The 26,849-nt window shown below is 43.7% G+C and overlaps 1 protein-coding gene across 7 annotated transcripts in view; it reads left to right on the top strand.

Annotated features, from left to right (window-relative positions):
* LOC117587211 (RNA-binding protein Musashi homolog Rbp6) overlaps positions 1–23,791 on the top strand; it is a 167,398-nt gene extending 143,607 nt beyond the window's left edge. For 3 of the 7 annotated variants that reach the window (XM_034277761.1, XM_034277765.1, XM_034277766.1), the window contains 8 exons: positions 5,015–5,063; positions 10,413–10,495; positions 10,601–10,685; positions 14,251–14,286; positions 14,353–14,436; positions 21,464–21,529; positions 21,620–21,861; positions 23,529–23,791. In XM_034277761.1, the coding sequence (XP_034133652.1) occupies positions 5,015–5,063; positions 10,413–10,495; positions 10,601–10,685; positions 14,251–14,286; positions 14,353–14,436; positions 21,464–21,529; positions 21,620–21,861; positions 23,529–23,570 (687 nt within the window). In that variant the 3' untranslated portion in view covers positions 23,571–23,791. Of the gene's footprint in view, positions 1–5,014; positions 5,064–10,412; positions 10,496–10,600; positions 11,597–14,250; positions 14,287–14,352; positions 14,437–14,815; positions 15,021–15,577; positions 17,575–21,463; positions 21,530–21,619; positions 21,862–22,238; positions 22,317–23,528 lie in introns of those variants that run through there. The other 4 variants (XM_034277762.1, XM_034277763.1, XM_034277764.1 and 1 more) reach the window with 4 other exon arrangements.
* Positions 23,792–26,849: the final 3,058 nt, after the last annotated feature.

Below are 26,849 nucleotides of genomic sequence, written 5' to 3'. Positions count from 1 at the left end.
GTAATGAGATCTCAGCCATGAGTTTAAGGAGCCTCCGAGTCTCCGATAGATGCCAATCCAATCAAATTATAACTCGGTTTCTGTGCACGGTTCAGCTTTTGCCAGGGCTTTTGTGGCAAAGCAAATTTATGCAATTTTCAACTCTTTTGTATTGTCCCTGACCTTTTGCCATGGGTCACCTTTGTGTGTGTGGTGCGTGCCTTCATTTGCTTTGATTTGATTTTGAGTTTCTCTTCCTTTTTTTTGCATTAATAGTTGATCTACTAAGCCAACCCGTGCTGGCAGAGGCAGTCGGAGGCTGTCAGCTATGCAAAAGTGTTTTTCCATCATCTGTCCCCTTCTTGCACTGTCGGTCGCTGTCTCTGGCTCAGGCTCTTAATTGCTCTCTGTCTCTCCCTGTGCATAGAAGAATATTTAATATTCATACTTGCGCTCCATTCGTGCAGCTAATGTCGAGGTTTTGGTCTCTTCTCTCTCGGTTTTGTCCTGTCTGCTGCTGCTGCTTCCTGCTGCTTCCTGCTGCTTCCTGCTGTTGTTGTTGTGCTTTGGCATAACAAATCAAGTTGCGGATTATAAATGGAATCCTTTTTTAATTGAAATATATATCCTGTGCCTGGGCCATGCACGAGTGTGCCTCATTAATGCGCTGTGTGTCCTTCTCCCTCTGTGTGTCTGTCTCTCGCTCTGCTGGCATCAATTGATGCGTTTTTGATTGCAAATTTACCACAAACAGCGCAGATCGCATGCCACACATGTGCGAGCGGGAGAAGATGCTAAAGTGAGCGGTTGAAAAGGGCAATTGGCAGCAGCAGGGGGCAGGGGGGGGGTAAGCACTTGGACATTACTCATACGCAGTGTGTGCCTGTGCTTGTCGTCGGTGTGTCGATGTGTCGGTGTGTCGATGTCTGTTGTTGGCGAAGCAAAAAGCAACTTAAATTCTACTTACAGCCAAATATGTAATAAATACGAGCTTAAAAAAGTTTATCTATATTTCAACCGCACGCAGTCATGTGCTTACACACACACACACACGGAACACACACATACACACACATACTGGGTGGAGTACATAAGAACTCTCTGGCGCTGCCTCTGCCGCTGCTGTTTTTTTGCTGTCGCCTGGCCAAAAGTTTTTTGAAAGATGTTACCACCCCCGCCCGGCCCGCCCAGTTACAGAACCAGACACGAGCTCTCGAGTTGAAGCTGAAGCTAGTGCCCCCGTGCCCCCAGTCCCTGCTGCCTGCCACAGACGAGAGTCGCACACGTCCAGCAGCTAGCAAAAGTTTACTTTTTTCCCATCACTTTGCTCTGCTCCACGCTCCACCAAGCTCCGCTCCGCTCTCTCCCTTTTTGCACAAACGAAAAATAAGTAAGTGCTGGGAGCCAGTCGAGTGCTTTTTCGGTTGGGTTTTTGGCAAAAGGAGAGGGAGGGAGGCAGCTATCATTAGATGTATGACTATTCACTTTTGCAGCTTTAAATTTCGCTCTCTCTATCTCTGGGTCTCTCTGGCACTATTTTTGAAGAGCTGCTGCCTGCCACTGCCACTGCCACTTATTCCTTTTTTCAATTTTACAAGCAGCCGCAGCCACGTCATGGCAACCAAAAACCAAATCCTGACAAGCCTCACGCCGTATAAATTGTCGCAATCAAGCAGGCATACAAAAGCGGGCGGAGTGGGGGTGGCGGCAGCGGCAGCAGGCAGCAGGCAGCAGACCAAGTGAATGCCAAAGAAAAAAACTCGAGCAGAGAATCGGGAAAACCGCCAGCAAGATGAATTACTGCAAATTATCCAGTTAGAACTTTGGGGACTTTGAAACAAAACCAAAAGGCGAGAGGGAGTGGCATGTGGCAGGGGGAACTTGCTGACGTTTTAACAAGTGGCGGCCAGAGACAGGATTTTGCCTCGAAAACGGCACACAAAATGGGACATTGAAAGCCAAACCAACTGATTCTGATTCATAGTTTCAGCAGCTGCTTTTGCTGCTTTTATTTACCCAAAAAATTGTTTAGTTTAACAACAGAAAAACCCTTAAGCCACCCTTTTGCTTAATAAAGAACACTGGGAGGAAAAAACAAGCCATTTTGGCCATCAAAAATAGCCGCAAAAATTCAGGGGGAATCATGAAAATGCCTCATTAAAACGTTTCACTTAGCAGGGAGAATCGGGGAATCAGGGCCACAGCCAAGAAACCTTTTTCGGTTGCGAAAATCAAGGGAAAGTAGTCGCAAAAAAGGGCGAACCCTTTCGCGCTACATCAAAATCAGACTTGCAGGCAGTCAGCCTCCGAATTGCTTTGCTGCTTTGCTGCTTTGCTGCTTGCCTCTGCCATTCATTCATCCTTCCAGCCATCCATCTTCCTCTTTGAGCAACTTCCTTATCGATGGCTGCTTTTGGGGCTCATTTTTCGGGGCAGTTCTTGCCTTAATTTTGGGGAGGACACACAGCGAAATAAAAATCACCCGCAGCACTCTTTTGTCGGCAACATTCATTAATGTCAGCCACAGAAGGCAAAGGAGGCAGGCGGCAGGCGGCAGGAGTCGCCACTCTAGGCACATAATGTGCCACAAAACGCATAAAATACATATACACTCACACAGTTACAGACACACACACACACACACACACGAATACCACTCTGGACTCTGTCTGACATTGTAGTCTGCGAAGTCTGCGGAGTCTGCAGAGTCTGCCCGCTGTTTTATATAACGATTACGATAATGAAGCGTCGCCATTTCCACTGAGCGCAGCATTTTTGTACACAAAATGAGCCAAATGAATGGCCTGGCATTTTGGTTTGGGAAAAAGAGGATTGAGGGAGAGGCAGGGCTTGAGGGCTGCTGCTGTGGCAGCAACGTCTGTCGTTGATGGCTTTTTGAAGTTCTCCTGCGACGACAGCAGCAGCCAGCAGCAGCCAGCGGTCGGCGGGGGCCGAATGATTGGGGATTATGACGAATTAATGAATTCAGATTTAAATAAAATTACCGCCGCGTGCGCCTGCTTGTTAGTGGCAGCAGCAGTTGTCACGCCCCTCTGTCTCCTATGTGGCAGCCAGCCGCCTGCCTCGCTGGTGTACATTTAACGTTTGCTAATAGAATTAAAGTTTGCGGCTGGCCCCCACCACCGATGGGAGGCAACAACATAATGATCCGAGCGATCCGATCCCCGACGCTGTAGGGGCTGGGCTGGGGCAGGGCAGTGTAATTATGACAGCCATTCGATGGCCAAGTGGGTTCTGGGGCGGGAACATTAACAACAGGCTGGGCCGTGATGCCGATGCCGCAATGAGCAGTGTTTCGGTGTGTGTTGGGTGTGTGTGTGTGTGTGCCTCCGCTTAATTAACAACAACAATTGCAATTGTAGTTGCCACCGCTAGCTGCCACCTACTTGGCACTGCCTGACTGCTGCTTCCTGCTGCCTGCTGCCTTCTGCCTCTTCCTTCCGGCACCTGAGCTGGCAATTTTTGTGTCATTTGGCGCGTGCAGCAACCTTCGCTGTTCGGGCTCTGTTCCGTTTGTATTGTTGCGGCATTGTTGCTGATTGTTAATTGAAAAACAATGTTGTAGTTGGTTGCATCGACGGCTGCACTTGAAGAGCTGCGAATTGCAGGGCGCGCAAGGCGCGAACAACAACCAGTTGGCTGGCAAGCGGGGAAACGGCGCGGCGCAAGCTTAATTAATTTTTATAAGGCCGCAGTTGCCTTCGCTGTTGCTGTCGTTGTCGTGGCTGCATTTTAATTACTGTGCACAGGAGTTGCGTTGCAGGAGTTGCCGTAAGCGCATTGATTAAACTTAATCAATGGCCCATAAGCGGGCAGGGCGGGACAGAGCAAGGCAGGACAAGGATGGGCGTCACTCGCTCTAGCTGAAGTTCCGGGGTCAGGCTTTGGTTTGGGGTCAGCGTAAGCATCAGCGTCAGATTCAGCTTCGACACGAGCTTCGACAACAGTTTCTTCGCTGGTCTTGGAGCTCATTAAAGGCCGCAGCGAAACTTTGGCAAGCAATGTGCAATTAGCAGCAAAGGATAGAGAGGAGGAGCAGACGTAGCTGATGAAAAACTTGTCACATTATAATATTGAATGGCAGACAACAACAGACAAGACAGGGAGCCAAAGCCAAAGACCAAAGCCCAAACAAGCTTACTGAAGGTGAAAACTGTCTTCTGTCTTGTCGAAAGAGCCAATCAAAAGGCCTGCCGACTGCTTTATGCTTTTGTCAAAGGATTATTAAGGATTTTGCACAGCTACAGGAGGCAGTGGCTGCTGGCTGCTGGCTGCTGTCTGGCTTCTGTGTTTAATAGCAATTCAGATCAAAATACTTGACATACAATTGCTACGAATGTCCGTCATTAAAGTGGCAACTAAATTGATTCCAAAATTAAATTCCCTGCCATGCTGGGGTGGAGGGGAATGCAATCAAAATGTGATACCCAATTTGCAGACAAAAGTGCAGTGGCAGCCGAGACAGAGGCAGCAGCTCCATCCTGCATTCATTTAGGCCATCAATTAAAATATCAAATGACAACTGAAACGAGTTTGTGTCCCTCAGTTACTCAGTCCCTCCTGGTCAGTTCATCATTCGCTGATTTCCAGCCAGTAATGAGCCAGTGGAGGCTCGCACCGAAGTCCGTTCCGTTCCGTTTCGTTTCGTTCAGTTAGTTATTTAGTTGGTTGGTTAGTTAGTTAGTTGCCTGGTTTGACAGTCAACTATCATTATAAGTTCTTGTGCGCCATAATGGCTAAAACTTTGTCGCTGTCTCCTCGCTCGCTCGCTCGCTCTCCCTTTCCCTTGCCCTTGCCCTTGCTCTCGCTCTTGGTTTGGTTGGTTGAATTCTTCAATGGGGTGGCTGCGGGTGGACCGTTCTATGGGCCATCATTGTGCGCACTCACTGTGCAATTAGCAGCAGTTTTCAGGCCATTAATTGAGTTGCTCGCAGAACTAAAAAACTAAGAAAAAACTCAACGAACAATTGCAACTTTGAAGCTAACGAAACGCTCTCTTTTGATTCTTTTGCAGATCGAGGACGCCATGCTGATGTTCGATAAGCAGACCAATCGGCACAGAGGTGAGTTTTTGGCGATATATTCCACCCCATAGAAGGATCCTCAACCCATTTGCTAGCAACGTTTCCGGTCCTTAACGATGATGGCCCCAACCCGAGACGACGTTAGCCGGAAGTGCGAGAGAGGGAGAGAGAGAGCTTAGCAGACACACACACATACGCAATGTGTGTGTCCTTTCATGTGTGTGTGTGTTGTGCGGTGGAAAAGATACTTATGAAGGGCTTTTCCATTGCAGGTTTTTGGGGGCTAACGGGAAAGGGCTAAATCTGGTTTTAAAACGAAACGGTGTTCAGGGCCCTGTTAAGGCATTAAAATGGACAGGGCCAGGGCAACAGGATGTAGAGGCAGCCGAAAAGATTACCTGCCAATGCAACCGGATATAAGGGCCATAAGAGGATGGCCCAGCATACCCCAGCAACTCGTTCCGGAGACATAGCGAGGTCAGGTGAGGCAGTGGCAGTGGCAGTGGCAGAGGCAGCAACAGCAGCGACAGTAAGCTTAAATCTCCAGTGTGTACATCCGCTACACGAACTTGTAGCGCACGACTGCGCCTTGTCCATCTCTGCAGCAGCAGCAGCAGCAGCAGCATCTCTGTCTGTGTCCCCACCTGATGTTCATCTGTTCACCCTCGCTCCCTGCTGCGCCACGGGATGTGTCCTGGATGTGTCCTGGATGTGTCCATGTCCTGTACACAGTCCGATGCCTTGTGTCGCTTGTCAATTTTGCTTATTAAAGTTTTAAATGACGCCCCGAATTTCGCATTGCGACCAGCTCCCATTGACTCCCATTGACATGTCCATTGTGAGTGGTTGCAGGGGCAGGAACAGCAGCGACGCACGAGCATAGGGGGCGGTGTAGGGTCTGGTGGGGGGGGGGCTACAACCTGAGACACGGGGCATTAAGATTGATGTGCCCAATTTTGCACAAACCTCGAATCGAAGGGAGCAGGCACAGACACAGACCACAATGTGAGTGCAGCAGCACTGCTTCCCCCACTTCCTGCTGCTCTTTGGTCAAAAGTAATTAGCTCGCACACACACACGCACAGAGAGAACACAGATACAGCATCAATAGTTGGTGGGTTGCTGGGTCGGTTCCCTCTCTCGGACATTGTTCACTTTTGCGCCCTTCAAATTACGCACACGGGAATAAGAAAACATGATTTTTGCTTGTGCGCGGCCCATAAAAAATTGTACCACACTTCAGTGCGCCGCATCGCAGATAAGCGCCAGAGGAGAGAGAGAGAGGGGAAGAGGCTGTTGCGGGGGCAGAACAGAGCAACGTAACCCAGCAGAAGAACATTTCGCTTAATTGGACGCTGGAGTATGCTGAAACTGCATGATGATGCAGTCATATGTACATACATAAAAAAGAAGGCTTGAAAAGGGGAAATAAAGAGAAAGAGAATGGGAATGAAAAGGAAGTAGCTACAGCCAATAAAAACGAATATGAAGCATTTTAAAATAATGTGAAGGACACACGACCACGGGCCACGGGCCACGGCCCGGAGCCATCACATTAAAGATTTAGACTCTCGGCACGAGGTGGGTACCCAACCAACCAAGCAACCATTCGGGTCTATAACAAGGAAAAATAATGAGAAACTTTTGTGGCCGTGGCAATTTCCACTCAGGTATGGCCCTACGTAGACCTACGACTGTGTGTGTGTGTGTGGTGCGGCTTACTTTTCTGATTTGCCAATTAAAAATGCATTGGCCGGCAGTTTAGCTATTGACACGACTCATTGGCTGAGCAATTCATTTGGCCCGGAGCGGAGAGAAGGCAAGGGAGAGAGGGGCAGGCCATGTCAGCATTGCAAATTGCAATTGCGTGCATCGATCGGAGAACACGGTATGAAATATGCAGGCATTGTTTGGGTGGCAGTGCCAGCCAACTGCCCAACTTCACAGGCCAACGTCCATGCCGCCGCCTCGTACCCAAGTCAATAGAATATGTGTGTCGTTAATCAAAGGGTATTAGTTGTAGCAGAAGCCTTCATTGCCACGACCAGGACCTGGACGAGGACGAGAACGAGAACGAGGACAACGATAGCTAGAATGGAGAATGGAGAATGGCGATGGCGTTGGCGACTTTTTGTACAGTTGGACGATGTACGACCTTATTGCCACGAGTCGTCGGACTACCGGCTGCCCCATCTTTTCAGCTGCCCCTGCCCTGCCCTGCCCTGCCCTGCCTACTGGCACTTGCGATATGCCTGTAATTGCATTTTATCGATCCAAGAGCGGGCTGCCTCGTATACGTGGCAATTGCCAGCGTGCTGGCTGGCACACACAAACAAGCCAACGACCATAATAAAGAAGCCAACGGAGAGGGAGAGGGTGCAGCGAGCGGCAGCGGCAGTTGGACACAAAAAAAAAAAAAAGAAACGAACGTGAAGGAAAAGTGGAAAAGACGTCGCTGGTTGCTCCGGTTGCTCCGGCTACACGGCAGCAAGTTTGTTACTCATTCATAAATCATGTGTGCAGCACCAGCGACAGGCACACGGAGGGACAGGGAGACAGACAGACAAATACGACAAAACGACAGACATTGGAACACACATAAGCCTGGTCACTGAGAATTGCAGCAACGCAGCCCAGGAGGCCAAAAAACAAGCGACAGAAACAGTTGGCCCAAAAACTACATACAAGCGAATCGGTTTATGGATGAGGAATGGATGGGAACTTCTAGCAAAAAACTGAAAATATAGGGAAACAATATATGAATATGCCATAAAACAATATAGGCAGGCAGAGCAGGCCCTGAAAGCAATGGCAACAATAACAGAAATAACAGAAAATAGCAGCAGCAGCGGCAGGGAAAGGCAATTCCAATTACAGTGGAGATGCGCTAAGAGTGCTCTGCCGCAAGTGGAGGAGCAAATGGAATACAAAGAAACTTACTTATAAGAGAATTCACTTTCAGTGTGTATGAAATCATATTTTTGGCAGAGATTGAGCTGTGATTTTTCTACCAAGCATGAGATGTCTCCATTGGCCACGTTTTAGTATTATTTGGACCCGCCACACATGTTGCCCTTAGCCCAGCTGTACTGTACAGCACCAGGCTTACAAGAGGCAGAAGGCAGGAGGAGCAGGGCACCAAAACTATGCTATGAATTTCATTTGGCAAGCCAAGGACATGCCCAACGTGCGCCTAAGCAGTCAGTGGTGGATGGAAATAAGGTGGAATAGATAAATATAGAAGAGGGGAGGGAAGTAGGAGGTGTAGCAGCAGAAACTGCCAGTTGGCGTCGCAAGCCGCCAGCCGCCAGCCGCCATCCGCCATCCGCCACTAATATTAAAATTGAAAATTTTGTAATTTTTCTTTTTGGCAAGCCGGCGCAGCGCAGTCATAACAGCAGCTGGCGCAATGCTCCTACGTTGCTGCCTGCTGGCACTCTTCCCCTGCAAAGGCGCAACCAAAGCGAGAGCCAGAAGCAGAGCTAGAGCTTATGCCTGGAACATATATCTATGTCCTGTTCTCTTCTTGGCAATAACATGCATGAGTGTGCAATTTTTGCAGTTGCCAAGACCATCGTCAGCTCCTATTGCCATTGCTATCGGCGTCCTCGTCGTCGTCGTCGTCGTCCTGCGGGAAATTTTCGACAGGTAAAAATGGCGACTGGGCCACAGACCGAAGCCCCCAGATCCCAGCTACCACAGACCGACCATCCGAGCGAGAACCAGGCTCAAACATGAGCTCTGAGCCGGAGAGGCAGCCGCAGAATTAACTAGACAACGAGGCAAACGGACCGAACATTCCTCAAGCTGCCAGGGCGCATTTGTACATCCAGAAGATACATTTTTGATTGAGTTACGTGTGGGGTGGTGGTGGGTGCGGGAGGTGGGGAGGTTGGGAGAGCCAAAAAATTGCTGGCTTCATTTGTTCCACGGCTGATTTATGAGTGGCCCAAGGCGAAAAAGTAGCAGAAGGCAGACCAAGGCACAGGCAAAGGCAGCAGGAAAACACAGAAGTGGCAGCTTTACGTGCAACTTGCAACGTGCGCTAATTTTATATAATTAAAACAAATACAAACACACTCCAAAGGGAAGGATAGAGACAAGCAGGAAGCAGCCAGCCAGCACGCCAGAAGCTTGGAGCTGAAAGCTTGGGGCAATGTGAAGCCTCTTCTGGCTCTGGCTTTCTACTCCTTCCAGGCACATGTCGCTAATAAGCCTGCGTGTTTACTGTTACTTGTTTCAACTAATTTGTCAGTTACGCCCCAGCCACGCCCTGTACGCCCGCATACCAAAGGCAAACACACAGCGAGAGAGAGAGAGGGGGAGCAGCAGACACTGTTATAGGGGCTTTCCGGGGGCATCAGGTGTCTGCACTTGGCCTTGCTAATTGCACAGAAAGAGAGAGAGAGAGAGAGAGAGAGAGAGAGAGCGACAGAGAAGAGGAGAAGTAGGAGCAGGAGCAGTCCTTTGCCTTCGACCATGTGAAATCTCAGACAATTGCGCTAATTGAAAACCTCCGATAAGACCAAATTGGTGGAACGCCTCAAGGGAAGAGCCACAGGAGAATACTAGAAGATAATATCATATGCCACGATCCGATAAACAAAAACTTTTGGGCACTCTACACTCGGGGGGGAGTATACAATTTTGCAAGTTTAACAAACAGAAGAAATGCAATTAAGCAGCAATAAATCCTTTGCCAATGCTGCCCCTGCCCCTGCCCCTGCTCCCACTGGAATGACTTTGGGATTCCATGGAATGGAATTTAAGTTCTTCGTCAGCCTCTAATTTGAGGATATCAAAAATAGCTGAACTGCCAGAACTGTTGGGGGAACACTGCTGGGCCAGCCAGCCATTAGGACAAAGTTATTAGGCTCTTCCCAACCCAAGAGGGAAGCGTGGGGAGAGGGGAGAGCAGAGTTTTGTCCGCTGGCAAAGTTTATTATGTAAACCCGGAGCAGAGCTAGAGCAGAGCCAGAGCAGAGCCGAGCGTCCAGTGTTTGAATTACTCGCCCAGCCGCCACTTGAGTCCCTGCAGGGGATGCATATTGAGGTCAGCCTGAGGACAGACTAAGGATGGGCGGATAGGAGGGAGGGGGAAAGCGAAGAGAGCGTAGAAGAGTGGCCCGAGGGCGCCGGCATCAGCCAGCCTGTGTCTCGGAGTCTCGACACTTGAGTAAATTATTTAGCCGCTCCGCTCCGCACACACACAAAAGCATATTTCGTTCAATTTTTGCAGCACTTTAACTTTTTGCTGTTGTTTTTGTTGCTTGCCCACTCTGCTTACCCCCCCCCTCCCCACCCCCCGGCACACTCCTCGCTCCATCCATCGCTCTTTTTGCTGTTCTTCTTTTATCTGTTGTTTCTCTCGCTCTCTCTTTTTTGCAGGTTTTGGCTTCGTTACATTTCAAAGCGAAGATGTGGTAGACAAAGTTTGCGAAATTCATTTCCATGAGATAAACAACAAAATGGTAAGTCGAGCGTAGCGCCATGAATCCCAGTTACTAACTCCACAACAACAACCCCGCTTTACCCGCTCCCCTCCCGCTCTCCATCTCCCTCTTTTCTCTCTGCAGGTCGAGTGCAAGAAGGCGCAGCCAAAGGAAGTGATGCTGCCGGCCAACCTGGCCAAGACTCGTGCGGCCGGCCGTTCTGCTTACGGTGAGTTGGTAGTCTGGGGCAGCCACGCCAATCAGGCGGCGGCAGCGGCAGCGGCGGCGGCGGCCTCGTCCGCTGCTGGCCTGCTGCCAAGTAGTTTAGCCGCTGCCGCCTCCGTGCTGCAGCAGCAGCATCAGCAGCAGCAGCACCACCACCACCAGCAGCAACAACAACAACAGCAACACTCACAGACACAACAACACACACACCCACACACACACTCACACGCACACCATCCCCACCATCAGCTGCTGGGCGCAGCGGCAGCCGCCGCCTCGCTGCGTTACTCCCCCTATCCGCTGCCCGCGCACCTCTCAGCGGCCGCACTCGCTGCTGCGGCTGTCAACCAGCAGCAACAGCAACAGCAAGCGGTGCAGCAGCAGCAACAGGCGGTTGCCGTCGCCGCCCACCAGCAGCAACAACAACAACAACAGCAGCAGCAGCAGCAAAGTCTCGCTCAAGCGGTGGCCGCTGCTGCTGGCGCCACGCCCTCGCTCATGCCCCTTTCGAACTCCGCCCCCACGGGTGGCCCCTCTCTGCTGCAGTACGCAGCGGCGGCGAATGCCAGCCAGAACAATGCCGCCTTGGCCAACTCTCTCTATGCGGACGCTGCTGCCGTGATGGGCTACAAGCGGCTTCTGGCCGCTGCCGCAGTGAGCAGCGGTCTCCGAGGAGCGCCCGGCGCCACGCTCAGCGCTCTGTCGGCGGCGGCCAACACCCCCGCAGCGGCAGCGGCCGCAGCCGTGGCCCAGCAGGCGCAGCTGCGTCAGAACGCGGCGCTGGCGGCCGCCCACTATCCGCTCAGCGAGCTGCTGGCGATGCCGGGCGGCCTGGAGATGTCGGGCGCCAATTCGGCTGCGGCGGCTGCAGCTTCGCTCTACCAGCTGCCCGGCATGTGACCGCCCAGGCAGCAGTGAGACGTGGAAATGATTCACTAAAGAATTGCTAACAAATCTGATTCCAATTGGATTTCCAAGCTTTTCGTAGCGCACACACCTACACACCGACACACACACACACATTGATATATATTTATATACCATATACACACACATATATACATATATATCTTTATATATATATATGAACTCTCATTCCGTCTCAATGTCCAAAAAATATGATTAGAGCGGCGCTTGTATGCAACGCCCTTAAGCCTAGGCCTAGGATTACGTGTAACAATTTCTTAGCCATGTAACCATAAACGTATCTTTTGAGTGTGTGTCTAAGCGAACCAATTAACTAATTACTTAACTAACTAACTAACTTAACTAGCGCGCATTCTACACGTTTTCTTTCGATTAGATCCTAAGAGAACCGAAGTTACTCGAACTAGCTTAAGATTCTAAGTATTCTAGGCTAAGTGCAGGTCCTAGATAGGCCTGCTTAGATGTGCGCAGATTGCTGCTAGGCAATCCTGAAGCAAACCTTAGACCTTAGAGGGCGATCATGTAACATATGTATGTCTTAGACACTTAAGAGCCAGCCCCCCCAAAACCCACATGAATGTAAAAATTAAACCCAAAAACCAAAGCGAAGCAAACAGCAGGAACAAATGTTGCAAATCGGCGCCTCATTTATGTTTTAACTGGATATATTTCTTGTACATCAAACGTATCTCTCATATCAATAGCTCTTCTAAAGTGTAACCCAAAGTCCTACTCTCTAGTGGCAAAAATCAAATGCAAAATGAACATTTAAGTTCAACAACAAATCGGATTTGAATCGAATTGAAACTTAGCAAATGTATCTCAAATTAGCGAATAAGAAAGAGCAACACCAAGAGCAAGTATCGGTAAAGGTATTAGAAATGAAAGTATCTACATACATGCTTACATATTCGTACATACATATTTACATAAATCAAATGTATTGTATGATAGTTTGAAAAGTGAATGATGGAATGGTGGAGTTATGATGCCCATTTGTTGTGGCCTTTAGGACAGCTGTCAGTGTGTAATTTGGTAAAATGGATCATGGATAATGGATGCCCAATTACAGGAGCTCCTGCTGTGCCGTTTGCCCAAATTACAGCACCGACAGTTGGGGGTCGCAATAACAGGGCAACCTTAGCCAACTTACCGTGCAGGCAGACAGACAGACAGGCATCTTCTTGTACTTTGACTCCCACATCCACATATCAGAGCAGACATACAGACATGCTGTATGTAGATACTGTACTTGTCTTGCATATATAGCCATTAATATTTGACTAAACATGAAACTAGCTATTTATTACTCGTATATACATACCTACAGAAGCGCATACATACTTACATATATTCTACATACTCGTACTACATTTATACATATTGCATTACGATAAGCGCATTAAGCGCTGCTCAAGTTCAGAATTCTAGTTTGTACTCGTACAACGTTGTACTTGACGTTATATCCATTGTAATCTTAGCCTAAGTTGCCACAAAACAAATCAACAAAGCAACAAAAACGACAACAAACTAACTGGCAAACAAGCAAACAAACCGGAAACGGAAACCAGCCATCCGTCAACGCACTGATGCCAAAGATGAACGAATGAGAGAAGAGCAAGGAGAGCAAAAGTCGTAGAAGTGAACATTTGATGATTGAAGTTTGGAGGAAAGCGATGCCAGGCCAAAGCAAAATTTATACATATTTCTTACAAAAATATTTCCCTCCTAATATAGATGTCAACCTCTTTTTTATATTCTCCATCCCCAACCCACCCTAATCTTGATTTGTAGCAAATTCTCTAGCCCATATATATTTAGTTATTTTGTGTGTGATTATAGTTATGAATTCTCTTGATTTGATTTCAATTTCGATTTAATCCTTTATCCTTAGCCGCTTGTGCGGGGCAATGGCCTGCTGGCGTGTGGCATTTTCGTAGAAATGCACTGTCACAGGCCCTTAGAATTGCCCCCGCAACGGATATTTATTCTAAATATATTTAAACAAATATCTATTCGTACTCGTACTCGTACGTACTCGTATATTAAGCAGTGAATTAGCGAAAATATTTAAAATTTATACTCATAGCATAGCCATTAAATGTCTTAGATAACATTATATCTAATAAGTGTTTAGAATTGTGTGTCATATCGATCAAAATGTAACTCTGACTCTATTTATACTATATGTAACTTTAAATAGCTCAAAACAAGGCTGTTATTGCAAACAAAAAGAGAACCACAAATCGGGAGGGAGGGAATCTCTAGATATCTTAGAACTCTACACACACACATTTAACACATACAACTAGTACATATAGTGGAACAATCGATCGATCGATTCATCGATGCTGTTTCTTAGTTGCCAAATTACACATAATATTTTATAGCATAGAACTCTAAGTACACCAGAATCGAAATACTAACAAAAACACTAATCTAATACCGATCTACATAATAGTAAAACATTCTTTCTTCATATATATATATATAGTTTATAACAATTAGTCCTACACACTACTATATATCTGATATAATCTCGATACTCTCTTTCGTTTCCAAACAATTAGTTCTAATACTTTTTGATATTGTAACGACTGAATGTTAGTAATTTGATCTCTTTTTATAATCCACCTTTTTAGATAACATCATGTGGGGTCTGGGGACATTGCCCGAAGGTAATTATAACCAAGTATGATTTATATTTTTTGATCTTAATCGATTCTTTATTCTCTTCATCGCAGGCTTTCCGGCAGCTGCTTATGCTGCCTATGCCGCTGGTCGCGGTTATTCGGGTTATCCCTCCTTTGGACTCCCCTATCCAACTGGTAAGTTCCGTTCATTCATGCTCTCGTATATGTGCGTACAACACCCCACCACACACACATACACACACACACACACACACACACACATATTTGTAGGTACACAAACACCCCATCCAGCGCCCTCTCATTAGCATTACTACTAACTCGCCTCCAGCACTGATTATGATGATTTGTTTGCCCTCGACGCTTGCGTTCGTTCGATTCGATTCGATTCGTGTTTCTGTGTTCCATCATCCACTCAAATCACCAATCAGCCAATCAGCCCACTCAGTCAGTCAGTCAGTAAATCAAACATTTCTGTTACTTTTCTTTGAGTTTGTTGTGTTTCTGTTTCTGTTTCTGTTTCCTTACTTCTTAATTTTGTATATTTGCTTTGCAGCCGGTGTAATGGGCGTAATGCCGGAGAATCGTATACTGATTGGTGATTACCTGGTGGCACCCACCAATGGCTCCTCCTAGGGATCCCCCAAGTGCTGGTGTATCTGGGATCTGGGATAATCGAATCAACCACAGCTGAAATGACTATTTATCGAGTATTACTCACGATCACGATCAATAAATGAAATCATTTTTTTGCTAAAGCCTCAAAGCCTTCGTCATATCAATGCACAAATAGAAGATTACACACTTACCTCACACACAAACACACATTGAATCAGATATTTCCCCATCCATTTCGATTTGGTATAGAATTTTCCCCTTTAGAATCGATTCCTTGCGCGCAAATCTCCTGTGCTTGGCCTTGCGTTTATCATTTGCAACATTCACAAAGATCACAGATCACACACAGAGAGCTAACTACAGAACACGTGGCTACTAGGGCTTCTAGCTGATACATGTCTCTAAATATAACCTGATACCTGATCCCGATACCCGACCAGATCTAACCCCCACCAGCCATTGCCCCATGCGAACCCATTGCGTGTGTTAGAGCTGTAAAACAATCGATGCAAACAATTCTCTCCATTGTTTTGTTTTTTGGTTTCTCTTAGATTAGGTTTCCAATTCGAAGCGTCTGCCCCAATCCTCTTTCGATCGATAGTTTTGCAGCTCTAGCGTGTGTCTCTCTCTCTCTCTCTCTCTCTCTCCATCTGAATCTCTCTCTCTCTCTATCTATATTGTATCTCGTATGATTTTGTAGGCTTGACCATTTGCGGCATCGGTAGGAGTTATGGTGCCGCATGTAGCGCGACACCGGGCCGCAGCAGAGCCGCTCCGGGCGGTGCCTCTGCTGTTGGTGGTGCTTCGGCGGCTGCCGCCGCCGCTCATGGCCCACCCCAGTCGGGATATCATCAACAGGCGCTGGCCCTGCCACTTGCCACAGCGCTGACAGCCCGCTCGGCGGCCATCAAGTCACAGTTTCTGGGCAACATAAATTTCTAAGAGCTGAATCGAGTCTGACAATGAATCGAGCGACACACAGAGAGATAGCCAGAGAAGCAGACAACAAGGCCCTGCAAAAGTTTTTGATGTTTACATTTCGATTCTCATTGCCATTTTTGCCTCTTTCTCCTCGGGTCTCCACGACAACGACACGCTATCCAAATAAATCATTTGTACAAGTGACAAGTAGGTACAGCAATCAATAACAACCACAACAGCAAACTGCAACTGCAACTGCAACAGCAACAGCAAGTGCCGCAAGTGCCACAAACAGCCATAGTTTAGCCCCATATGTCTACGGTAATGGTACGAGTAACAACTGAAAACTGAAAACTACAACCAGCCGATAACCGCATCCAGAACATGATGAAATGAGCCTTAAACTCGAAACGAAAACTAACCAGAGATTCGAAGAGAATCCATGTAATCCTCACACACAAACACTTAGAGCTGCAGTCTTATGGCTGGACACACAATTAGCAGCCACAAATAGCTGACATTATAGCCACTTTCTCGTTCCACTTACTCCCCATATCGAATCAGTATTAGCTGGAATCCCTAAGTAGTAACTAGCGTTATCCACGTATCACAATACTCATACAGAAATACGTATGATGTAGAGGGTTAGCCTGCAACCTCTTAGCGCAGTTCTATAGCCAATGTGAACGAAAGTATCTACTATAACCGTGTAGCATCGCTTAGGCTTAGATCTTTAGGCAAACATAATCACATAAACAGACATATAACCATGTATACGTACCACACTGTATCGCCTATACTCGTATATCGCTCTATAGAGACACCAACTAGAGATAACCCTAGAAATATCTGAAATATACTTATCTACAGTAACTGCGTATATACGATAGCCAACTATAATCACACACGAATCTCTCGTACATTTGTACCCTTTGACCTGGTCCCAGTACTGCTGCTATTACTGCTCCCATTTGTGCGACAATTCTCGCATTTGTACTCCTATCGCATCCCCATTCAGAGTCATTCCATCCCATCCCATTCCCCCCGACATACATTTAATATTTATAAAACTATTTTACCGTAGCATCTAAATGCAAATTTCATTTGTAGTCCTTCCTCCTTGTATACGTTTGTACTATGCATAAATTAGTTGCTGCTTCCCACAATTGGAGCAACAGCAGCGGCAGCAACAATTTGGAATTCCGAAATAAAATGCACATGGAATAACATTTAGATAACGACAAATTTTAGCAGGCCTGTCACACATGTAGTGCCATTATTATCCTTTAATTAATTTGCTGCATATTATGTATGATATTTACTCTGGCTTTTGTTGTTGTTTGAGTTTCGTTTTGTTTTTTTTTTTTGCAATTTCCATACCCCATTTTCCTCTACTGATTTTCAGTTTTTTTTGTTTCTATTTTAGTTTCAGTTTTAGCTGGAGCTTCCGCTTCTGTTGTCGGTCTACATACATAAATGTAGATACATATATATATATATATATTGGTGGTTCCCATGAGTTTTTAGAGATAATTAGCAAACGTGCGCAGAGATTTTTGCCATGGCAAAAAGTTCATTAATTAGTAGATTTGTCCATTTATCCATTTGCCCATTATCCGTTGTTGTATTATTCCGTTTCGTAATATTAGCAACAAACCGCATTTGGCCACCCCCACATATTGTACGAATTGAAAGCCTTTAAGAGAATCAACTATGAAAATTCCTTCCTTCATCGGTGCATCGCTAAAAAATCAACAAACAAAAATCGAAGAAAAAGCAAAAGAAAGAAATGTTTGGCCACAGCAAAACAACAAAAATCAAGCGAAATTTTTGGAAATTTCTTTATTAAAAATATAGACATTATTATATACTATATACTATACCTATATCTATATACATGACTATTTATACATATATACACGTATTTAATATTCGAGGGTTTACAAATTAAGCATTCGACGAGTGAATCGGCGTGAATCAATTTGATTTGTACAATACTTAACGATAAATACAATATTAATGTCCATCCATTTTCGAAGAGCAACAAAACGAAACGAAAAACGAAAAATGAAACGAAACACAAACAACAACAACAACAACAAAAATCTCTCTCTTTAAGTTGATGAAAAATTGCAATTTTTCAATGGTTCTCTCCCACATGCAAACCAAAAAGTGAAAAGAAAAACCCATTCGACGTTCGAATCTAGTTATGGCATACCTTAATGAATGATCAATCTATAACTAAATCTATAAATTGATAGATTGATAAGCTGTTACTTAGTTAATTGAATGCAATTATCGCCACCTGCTGCCACATGGCCACACATTCTGGGCACATGGCTGGCAGTTGGTGGCCCCAAGTGCTTTGAGGGTGCTGCTTGCAACTAAACATTATAAGGCGCTTTCGAGTTATATATTTACACACACACACACACACACCCTATATAGCACACACTGACACACACATCCCACAAATACACACACTTGCATACCTACTATATGTATTTTACACGCATATACTGTGATTTATAAGAAAACGCTTCAAACGAGAACAAAAGAAAAAGAAAAACCATTTGCCAAACGCAGTATTGAAAATTGCTTGCAAAATGGAAAACCGAAAAGTTATTAACTAAATAAATGCACAAAAACTAAGATAAATAAAGCGAAAATAAAATCTAATAAATGCGGAACAAAAGCCGAAACCAAAAAAAGAAAAAAAAAACACAAAAACCCAAAGCAAAGTCTATCCTTTCCGGGCTGCAGGGCATTTGCATTTGCATTTGACTTTGTCTCTGTTCGTTCGGTCGGTCTCTGGCTCTTGTCAGAGACTCTCTGGGTATTATTAGCATTTTCGAAGGCAAATTTCTTGAATGGTTTCGACGGAGAGACAGGCAGAGAGAGAGAGAGAGAGAGGGAGATAGTGACAAAGTGGCCAGCGGGGCGTGTGCGCTTTAGACCTGACAGCAACTTGGCAACGACAACATCCGCAGCAGGCCACGGGCTGAAGGCAAAGCCAGCAAACAACTTGCAACATCAAGAGCAACATCTAACCGAACAACAACACTCTTCGACACACACTCAACAAGGTCAGCTAATGGTCGTCTTATAATTTCAATGCATAATCGTACCATACCAGCATTTACTTACTCTTTTTATATACATACATTACATTACAAACATATATCTCTATATATCATATAGTATGTACAATATATATTGAACCTATAACCGTTCCGAAAGAAGTTTTCGCATCCTATGATTATTAACTTGACTTTATGTATTATGTAAACTGTTAGTTGATGATAGCAAAAGTTTTAGCAACAACAGCCTAATAAAAACCTAATAAAAACAAATTGTAAACTGTCCCCCATCAACATCGATTGGCGGCAGTCGTAGTCTCCTCCCAAACATGGAGTAACAAAAAAAAAACATACGTATACTCGTATTTATGTGGAGTTTTTTTTCTTCTTCGTTTTGCCTCAGTTTATGGAACATTTCACACATTACACACAAAACAAGACTACAACGATTATAGCTGGACTATAAATAAATATAGAATTTGCTATTGGAAAAGGTATCATGTGTAACCCACTCTCATTAGCTGTAGTAACATAACGAATTGTAACTGAATAATCAAACATATAACCACACAAAATTGTAGTAATCATATGTATTCGAATCTTAATGTAACACTCAGCTGAATTATATCAGCAACAATTGTGTAGCATTCGCCCGCTGATCATGTAAATGTCTTCCTTTAACCAATTTTGTTTGCACAAATGTCTCAATTGAAGCGTGTGTCCTGTGGGGGGGGGGAAAAAATATAGGGTTGCCAGGTCGGCAGCTGTAAGCAGAAACAGTTGTTTTTTCGACACCACAGAAGCGTACAATTGTCGGGGATTCCACCAGCGGAAACGCATTTCATTCAATGCCAAACAAACAACTGAAGCAAAAAATCCCCGTACTAAATAAGTTATTTATTTAGAAAAGAAACGGTTACGGTTACGGTTACAGTTACAGTTACTGTTGCTGTTGCTGCAACTGCTGTTGCTGCTTCAACGGGTTATTTCTGCTGTTTTCGCTCTACTCCTTTCCGCTGCTTTTCCGCTGCTGTTGCTGTCACTGCTTTTGCTGCTGTTTCTTTGTGGCATTGCCAGACTCTAATGAAAACAACATGGCGCTCGCAAAAACGTAAACTAAACGTAAGCCAAAGTTGATTGGCGCCATAAAACGCACAACAGAAACAGCAGGGGGATAAGCTGGGAGAGAGAGGAGTGTAGGGTGGAGTGGAGTGTGAGGCAACCGACGACGAGTCACGGCCATGCCTCGTTACGTTACATCACGTTACGTTACATCAATTTTTGTGTTTCCGCAGGAAATGCAACATCGTCGCTTCCCTCCGTCTCATCCATCCTTAACCCGTTACCCGTTATCCAATCTTTTTTCGCTTTCCCTCATTCATACTCGTATGTATTCCGCCTCCCCACCGCTACCCCTCTTGGAATGGGGCATGTCATTGGGGCTGATGTGTGAGAGTCTTGTCAGGGACTATACCAGCAGCAGCAGCAGCAGGAGCAGAATCAGAACCAGAAACATCAGGGTAGCCCGAAAAAAAGATAGTCCAGAACTAGACCAAACCCCGTTCGTCCTTCATTCACATTCACAGTCGTCGCATCCGCAACCTCACCCCATTCACCATTCATTCACCATTCGTATTCGCATTCGCATTCGGTTGTCATTTCAATATTGGCGTTGGCGTATTTTTACTTGCTGCAGCAGCTGTGGCCATAACAAGGGAACAACAGTAATAGCTATGGCCATGGCTATATCTAGGGGGAAAAGAAAAAACACGAAAAACAGGGCCAACAAAAAAAAAAGGAAGAGCGCGCGTTAACAAGAGAGGAGAAGCGCCCAAAGGAAAGGGCACATCACGGGCCAAACCAAGCGAACTAACTGAGTTTGGCTCGGTTTGGACGGGTTTTTCGATGGCTCCGGATAGGTTTTGATGGGATAGGATTGGTTTGGTTTGGTTTGGTTTATTCTGGCTTTGGGCTTTGTTTTGTCATCATGGAAGACAGCCAGAGTGGAAAACCGTAACCGTAACCCCTCCCCGCCCCTCTGCTAACCAATGCAATGCTCGTTTAATAACCGAGCAGTTTTGTGTTTTCATAACCTGCGTTCCAGTTAGCGTTTCTCCACAACCCCCCACCCTCCCTTTCCGTTATACTCGTGTATCTGTATGTATCTTTTACTCTTTGGTTCTTCTGTTCTTTTGTTTGTGTTTGACGTGTAGTTGTTCCGGGACTACTTAGTTAGTGTCTCTTTACTTTCGCTTTTGATTGCTTACTTTCTTGGCACAAGCACACACAGAACTCGTACTCGTACTCGTACTTGTACTCGTTTGTAACCGCTATAACCATATGTACCCACTATATACTTATAAGAAACGCATATACTCTCGTACTCTCTCTCTCTCACTCCATACTTGTATACTCCTGTTCCTACTTCGTGACCTGTAGATTATCTTTCGTGTATTGTATACTCTTGTCTTGGGCACTGCCTACATATACTCAGCCCCAACCCCTAACTCTTAGCTCTGTCCCCCGCCCCGCCCTACCGTGTGCACTCCCCACTAATGTCGCGTCTACCCTTCTGCCACTTGCAGTTGATCTAACCAATGGGCAGCTGACACCCAACAACAATACACCGCTGCTGACCCAGGCGTTGTCAGGTAAGTAGATAACTGATGAGCAAAGGCGCCAACAATTAAACACATCTCCACCTCTCTCTCTCTCTCTCTCTCTCTCTCCTCATCCTCTAGTGATGAACAACTATCAGGCAGCTGCCGCGGCTGCTCATAGCTTTGGGCCATCGGCATCGCCGCATGCTGCAGCCGCTGGCACGGCCAATAGGCAGGGGTTCCCATCCACCAACTCGCCGGGACCAACCATTGACATGTACAGCTCGGCCGGTGCCGACAATGTGGGCTATGTGCAGGCCACCAGTCCGCAGCCATCCGGCTTCCCCATCGCCGTCAGCCGAGCCCCGTTGAACTACAGCCCGGTAAGTGCAGCCCAGTCCAGCCCCAGACACAGTGACAGTTATTAGAAAAATATGCAAATCTGAAGCCCAAAGACTGAAGACAAATCCTTTGGACTTCGGATTAGCCATGGTGAGATAGTTGGCCACGCGGGAGAAGTCAGGGCGCGATGGGAAATATCCAAATTCTACTTACTCATCGTTTAATTGTTCTGTTCAATGATATTGCTTTAAACTTTATACACACACCGAAACACACACACACACACACACACAATCACATCCGTCCCCGACACCGTAGCGATAAAGAGCGACCACCGATGTAGAGTTATAAAAAAAACAACAACAAATGCGTTATCCTTCTATATATATTGTATGTATTTCTCTTTCATTTCGTACAGATTTATTCGTTGAACTTTGCGATGGCTAATATATAAAAGACTGAAAACCCAAAAATATAAACGCAAAAAGAAACAAAACAAAAGTAACGCAAAAGTAAAGCAAACAATTATATATTTAAATCGAGAATATATATAAATACATATATATATATATGCAACAAAAACAACAAAAAGATATAATAATAATAATAAACGAAAGCAAGAGCAAAAGCAAACGCAAAAACAAAACAGAAATAATAAGAGTATAAAATAAAAACAAACGCAGTTGCACAAGGTAGGCACACCAACAAAATACAGCGTGTTCTCTTCTCTTTTTTTTTGTTTGTTTCAACTAAACAATTTCAATTATTAACCATACAAAATTTCTTTAAACTTCAACCAAAAATAGTCGATCCAAAAATATATGTTTCATTTTGAACTTTTAAAATAATAATTGTTATAATTAAAAACCAAACAATAAATGAACGTAATAAAAATAATATGTATGCACGTCATCAGCACAGTTTTCTAGGCCGTTTTCCAATTAAAAGTCTTTTGATTTATTAACTGTACACCATATTATATGTATACAAAATGTATTATATGAATAATTCAGTACTTCAATGTTTCCTACCTTCAAACCATATTCCATATTCCTCCCCCAAGAGCAAAAAAATACTTAAATCATATCCAAAAACATATCTATTAGCCATGACTGACGGCGAGGTTTATATAGAGACAGATAGATGGATATTTATAATTCTATTTCAATATTTAATGGTTTTACATTCACAAGTGAAGGCCATCTGTGCTCATCGATAAATTCTGCTTCATTTGTAGCCATTAAAGATATTCTTTTTCGACTGTCCGAATCAGTCTGTCTTTTAATTCAGTTATGGAAAACCAATACAAAATAATCCCAAGTAAAACTTTGCATTCCATTTGCATTGATAGAAAGGGCACTCAAGTGGGGTCTTTCGTCTCGTCTCTTATCAAACCTCTGCTATCAGCATTTTGGGCATTTTATTTGTTGAACAATCGAATATTTTTGTCTACTTCCAATAACTTTTCACTTGTAATATTTTCTATATTAAATGCATATTTTTATGTATGTATTTATGCCTAACAAACTACCGATAAATGTTTACTTTCTATATATTTACTATACATATATTTACTCGTACATATACATACATACATGTATTTGTGTGTGTGTGTCTGCGTAGATGTGCAGATACATAGAAATTGCATTTTATTTGAATAATTTTTGGTGTTTGCTTGTTTTGTTCTCCACGAAACGTTTATTTACAGGGACCACTAATTCCTGCGGCATTTACAAATGGATACCATTAAAAGGTGGCGCCGACAACCGCAATGACAGCAGCAACAGCAACAGCAACAGCAATAACAACAACAAAAGTAACAGCTACAACTGCAACTTTAGCAACAATGTCAGACACACACAGATATGAACATCCGAGAGATACAGATACACGCCACGCCACGCCACACCACACCACACAGAGATGAACGCAGGAGTACAAGTATCTGTAATGCTGCAGCAACAACAGCAACGGCAACAACAAAAATAATTTAAAATTATGTATACACACACAACTATATGCATATACTCGTCGTATATACATATATAAATCAAATAAATTACATATTACACATTGCAAATGAAAAATCCGTAACGACAACAGCAACGCAACTGCAAGAGCAACCAACAATAAACCAAACACACACACTCCCACACACATATTATAATTAATTAATTAACGTATATATGCGTATGGAAAAAAAACAAAAAACAAAAAGAACCCTATACACCCAAGCATATATATAGATTTATATATATATGTAAAAATATATACCAAAAAAGAAAGAAAAAAAGAAGACAACATAAAAAAAAAAGAAAGAAAGATGAAAAAAAAAACTATGAGCGAATGCAAACAAAAAAAAGAATTAATTTTAATTTAACAACCACACTACTTGCAACAAGAACAACTGCAGCAGCAGCAGTGGCAGCAGCAGCAGCAGCAGCGGCAGCGGCAGTCGTGCCCCCGAAAGATGCAACGTGTGCAGCAAAAATCGTTTAAAATGCAAATTAAACGGAAGAGTGGCATCAGCCACGCGGGCGTGACTGCGGCTGCACACACAGCGAAAATTGAAGGAGGCGGCGCGGATGATGACAACAACGCTGTTGTGGCAGCAGCCACACTTTTAAGTAATGAGAAATCAACAAAAAAGTAAAAAACACACAAAAAAATATACATATACATAGAGTATATGCGAAAAAGATCGGGGGAAACTAATAAAACGATAAAAGTTGAAAAACAAATTGAGAAAATGTTGCAGTAATAGCGAAAATGTTATCATTTGATTGCGTATTATTAATGCAAATTATTATTATCATTATTATTGCTATTCTTAACGTATCTAAGTTGTAACTTTTAAAGTTAAAGTCGATATATGTACACAGACATATATATATATAAAGACAAGACACATATATATATACTCTATACATATTCGTATAAAGTAAACCGCAATATATACAAATGAAATTAATTGAATCAAAAGAAAAAACCAATGCAAACACTGCAGAAACCAGCAACAAATTAATGTACTATCAAACACGTCTACGATTACGATACAGATAACGATTACGATAACGATTACGATTACGATTACGATTAGAATACCAATCGTTGTCGAATGAGTGAAAAGCTTCTTGCAAATGTTAAAATCAGTTTCGGTTCGACATTTGTCCTGATTTCTCGATTCGGGCGGGCACTCAAATAAATCACACAAAAGTCAAATCAAATCAAAATTGTATTGTGCTACAATTACGTACATATATTTATGAATTTATGTTAAAGTACAACAAATCCTTTATTGGCCAAAGTAATTAACCAAAACAAACAAAAGAAAGCAAAGAAAAGCAAATGTGAAATGTGAAAAGTCGAAGGCAATTTGTTATTATTGAAATATGTTGAAGTTCCCCTTTTTATTGTCATTAGTTTCATGGAATGAAAAAACTTTTGTGTTTGTGCTCACACTGAAAGCGAAAAAGGTACACACAAAATGCTAATTAAACACAGTGGATAGTTAGACAAATATGTTAAAGCATTGATTATGACAATGAGAGCGAGAGAGTGTGGCATGCATAAATCAATTTATTTGCGAATACCAGACAAGAGGAAAACACACCAATAACTCCCTAAATATCTAAGAAACAAACACACAAACAATTTTTGAGATGCAAACACACAAAGATACTGAAACAGCAGACACAGAAGACACAGAAAGACTCAACAACACTCACAGATCTTACTGATAAATCAAAAAGAAGGAAAGAAAACTTAAACAAATTACTTGGTAAGTGCATATGCAAATATAACAATGAACTATTATACATACAACACATATAGTACGATTAAGTAAATAAAATATTTATAAAACAAGCGCGCAAAATCGCAAATGTTTGAACATTTAACTAAATATATATACATACATACATATATGTATGTATCTGTAAACAAGCATATGTATGTATAAAAGAAACGGATCAGAAACGGATGGCTAGCTGGGGTTAGAGATGAGGAAGAGGACGCTGAAATGCAGGCCACGTTATGTGCAATTAATTTTTTTCTAGTCGCTCCGTCCGGCAGCGAATCACTCGGACATGGAATGTACTAGATATACGAGTATTTGAGATGCAATCGGGGGGCATAATAGAAAAATATATTTATATACAACTATATGGAGTATTAAATTATTGGAAAAACAAAACAAAACAAAACAAAAACCTATCAGATAGATAAGTAAACGACATTTGTTACACACACAGCAAGTGGGGGAAAATTAGATTGAACAAAAATCAAGAAACAAGAAAACAAACGAAGAAAAACGCTAGAAGGAAAAAACCAAAATCGAAATAGCAGAGAGATAGAAAATATTCTATAATTGACAGGACAACAATACGCGATGCGCTTTTTCTCCCTGTCTGTCAGTCTGAGATTTTTTGCATTAGGCGACGGGAAAAAGCTGAAAAACTTCAACTAAAATAAACAAAAAGCAGAGACACAGAGACACAGAGACAGCCACAAAAACAGCAGTAAAAGCAGAAAAGCAGAATAAAAACAAATTGAGGAATAGAAATAAAAGTAAGAAATTAAAAAAAGAAACGAAACGAAACGAAAGCTAAAGCAAATGCCGAAACAGTGAAAATGTTCCTTTCATAACTTTTTTGCCAAATTGTCAAACCAACGCTCTCCAGGACTTTGCCTGTCAAGTCTCGGACCAACAACAAACCTACATACAATACCACACACACACATATATAGCCTCTAGAGGGGCGAAACGCGAGAACAGAAACCAAAACCCCAAAACCACACCAACACATATACTTATACGATATATGCCTAGTTATAAAGAAATCGAAAGCGCGAACAGAACCGCAGAGCAGAAACATAAATTACATTTAGAAGCGTTTAGAAGAGCGTTTAGTTGATCGCCAACAAACATTGGGAGACACAATGGTGTAGCATCCCCCAACTAACTTCCCCATAATGGAAAACCAAACAAAATATGAGAATTCCTCTTGGAAATTTCGGAAATTTCTTC

This window comes from Drosophila guanche, unplaced genomic scaffold (genome assembly GCF_900245975.1).
Source record: "Drosophila guanche unplaced genomic scaffold, DGUA_6, whole genome shotgun sequence".
NCBI lineage: Eukaryota > Metazoa > Arthropoda > Insecta > Diptera > Drosophilidae > Drosophila > Drosophila guanche.
The sequence above is the reverse complement of the archived record's forward strand: the minus strand, read 5'-3'. Positions and strand labels throughout refer to the sequence as shown.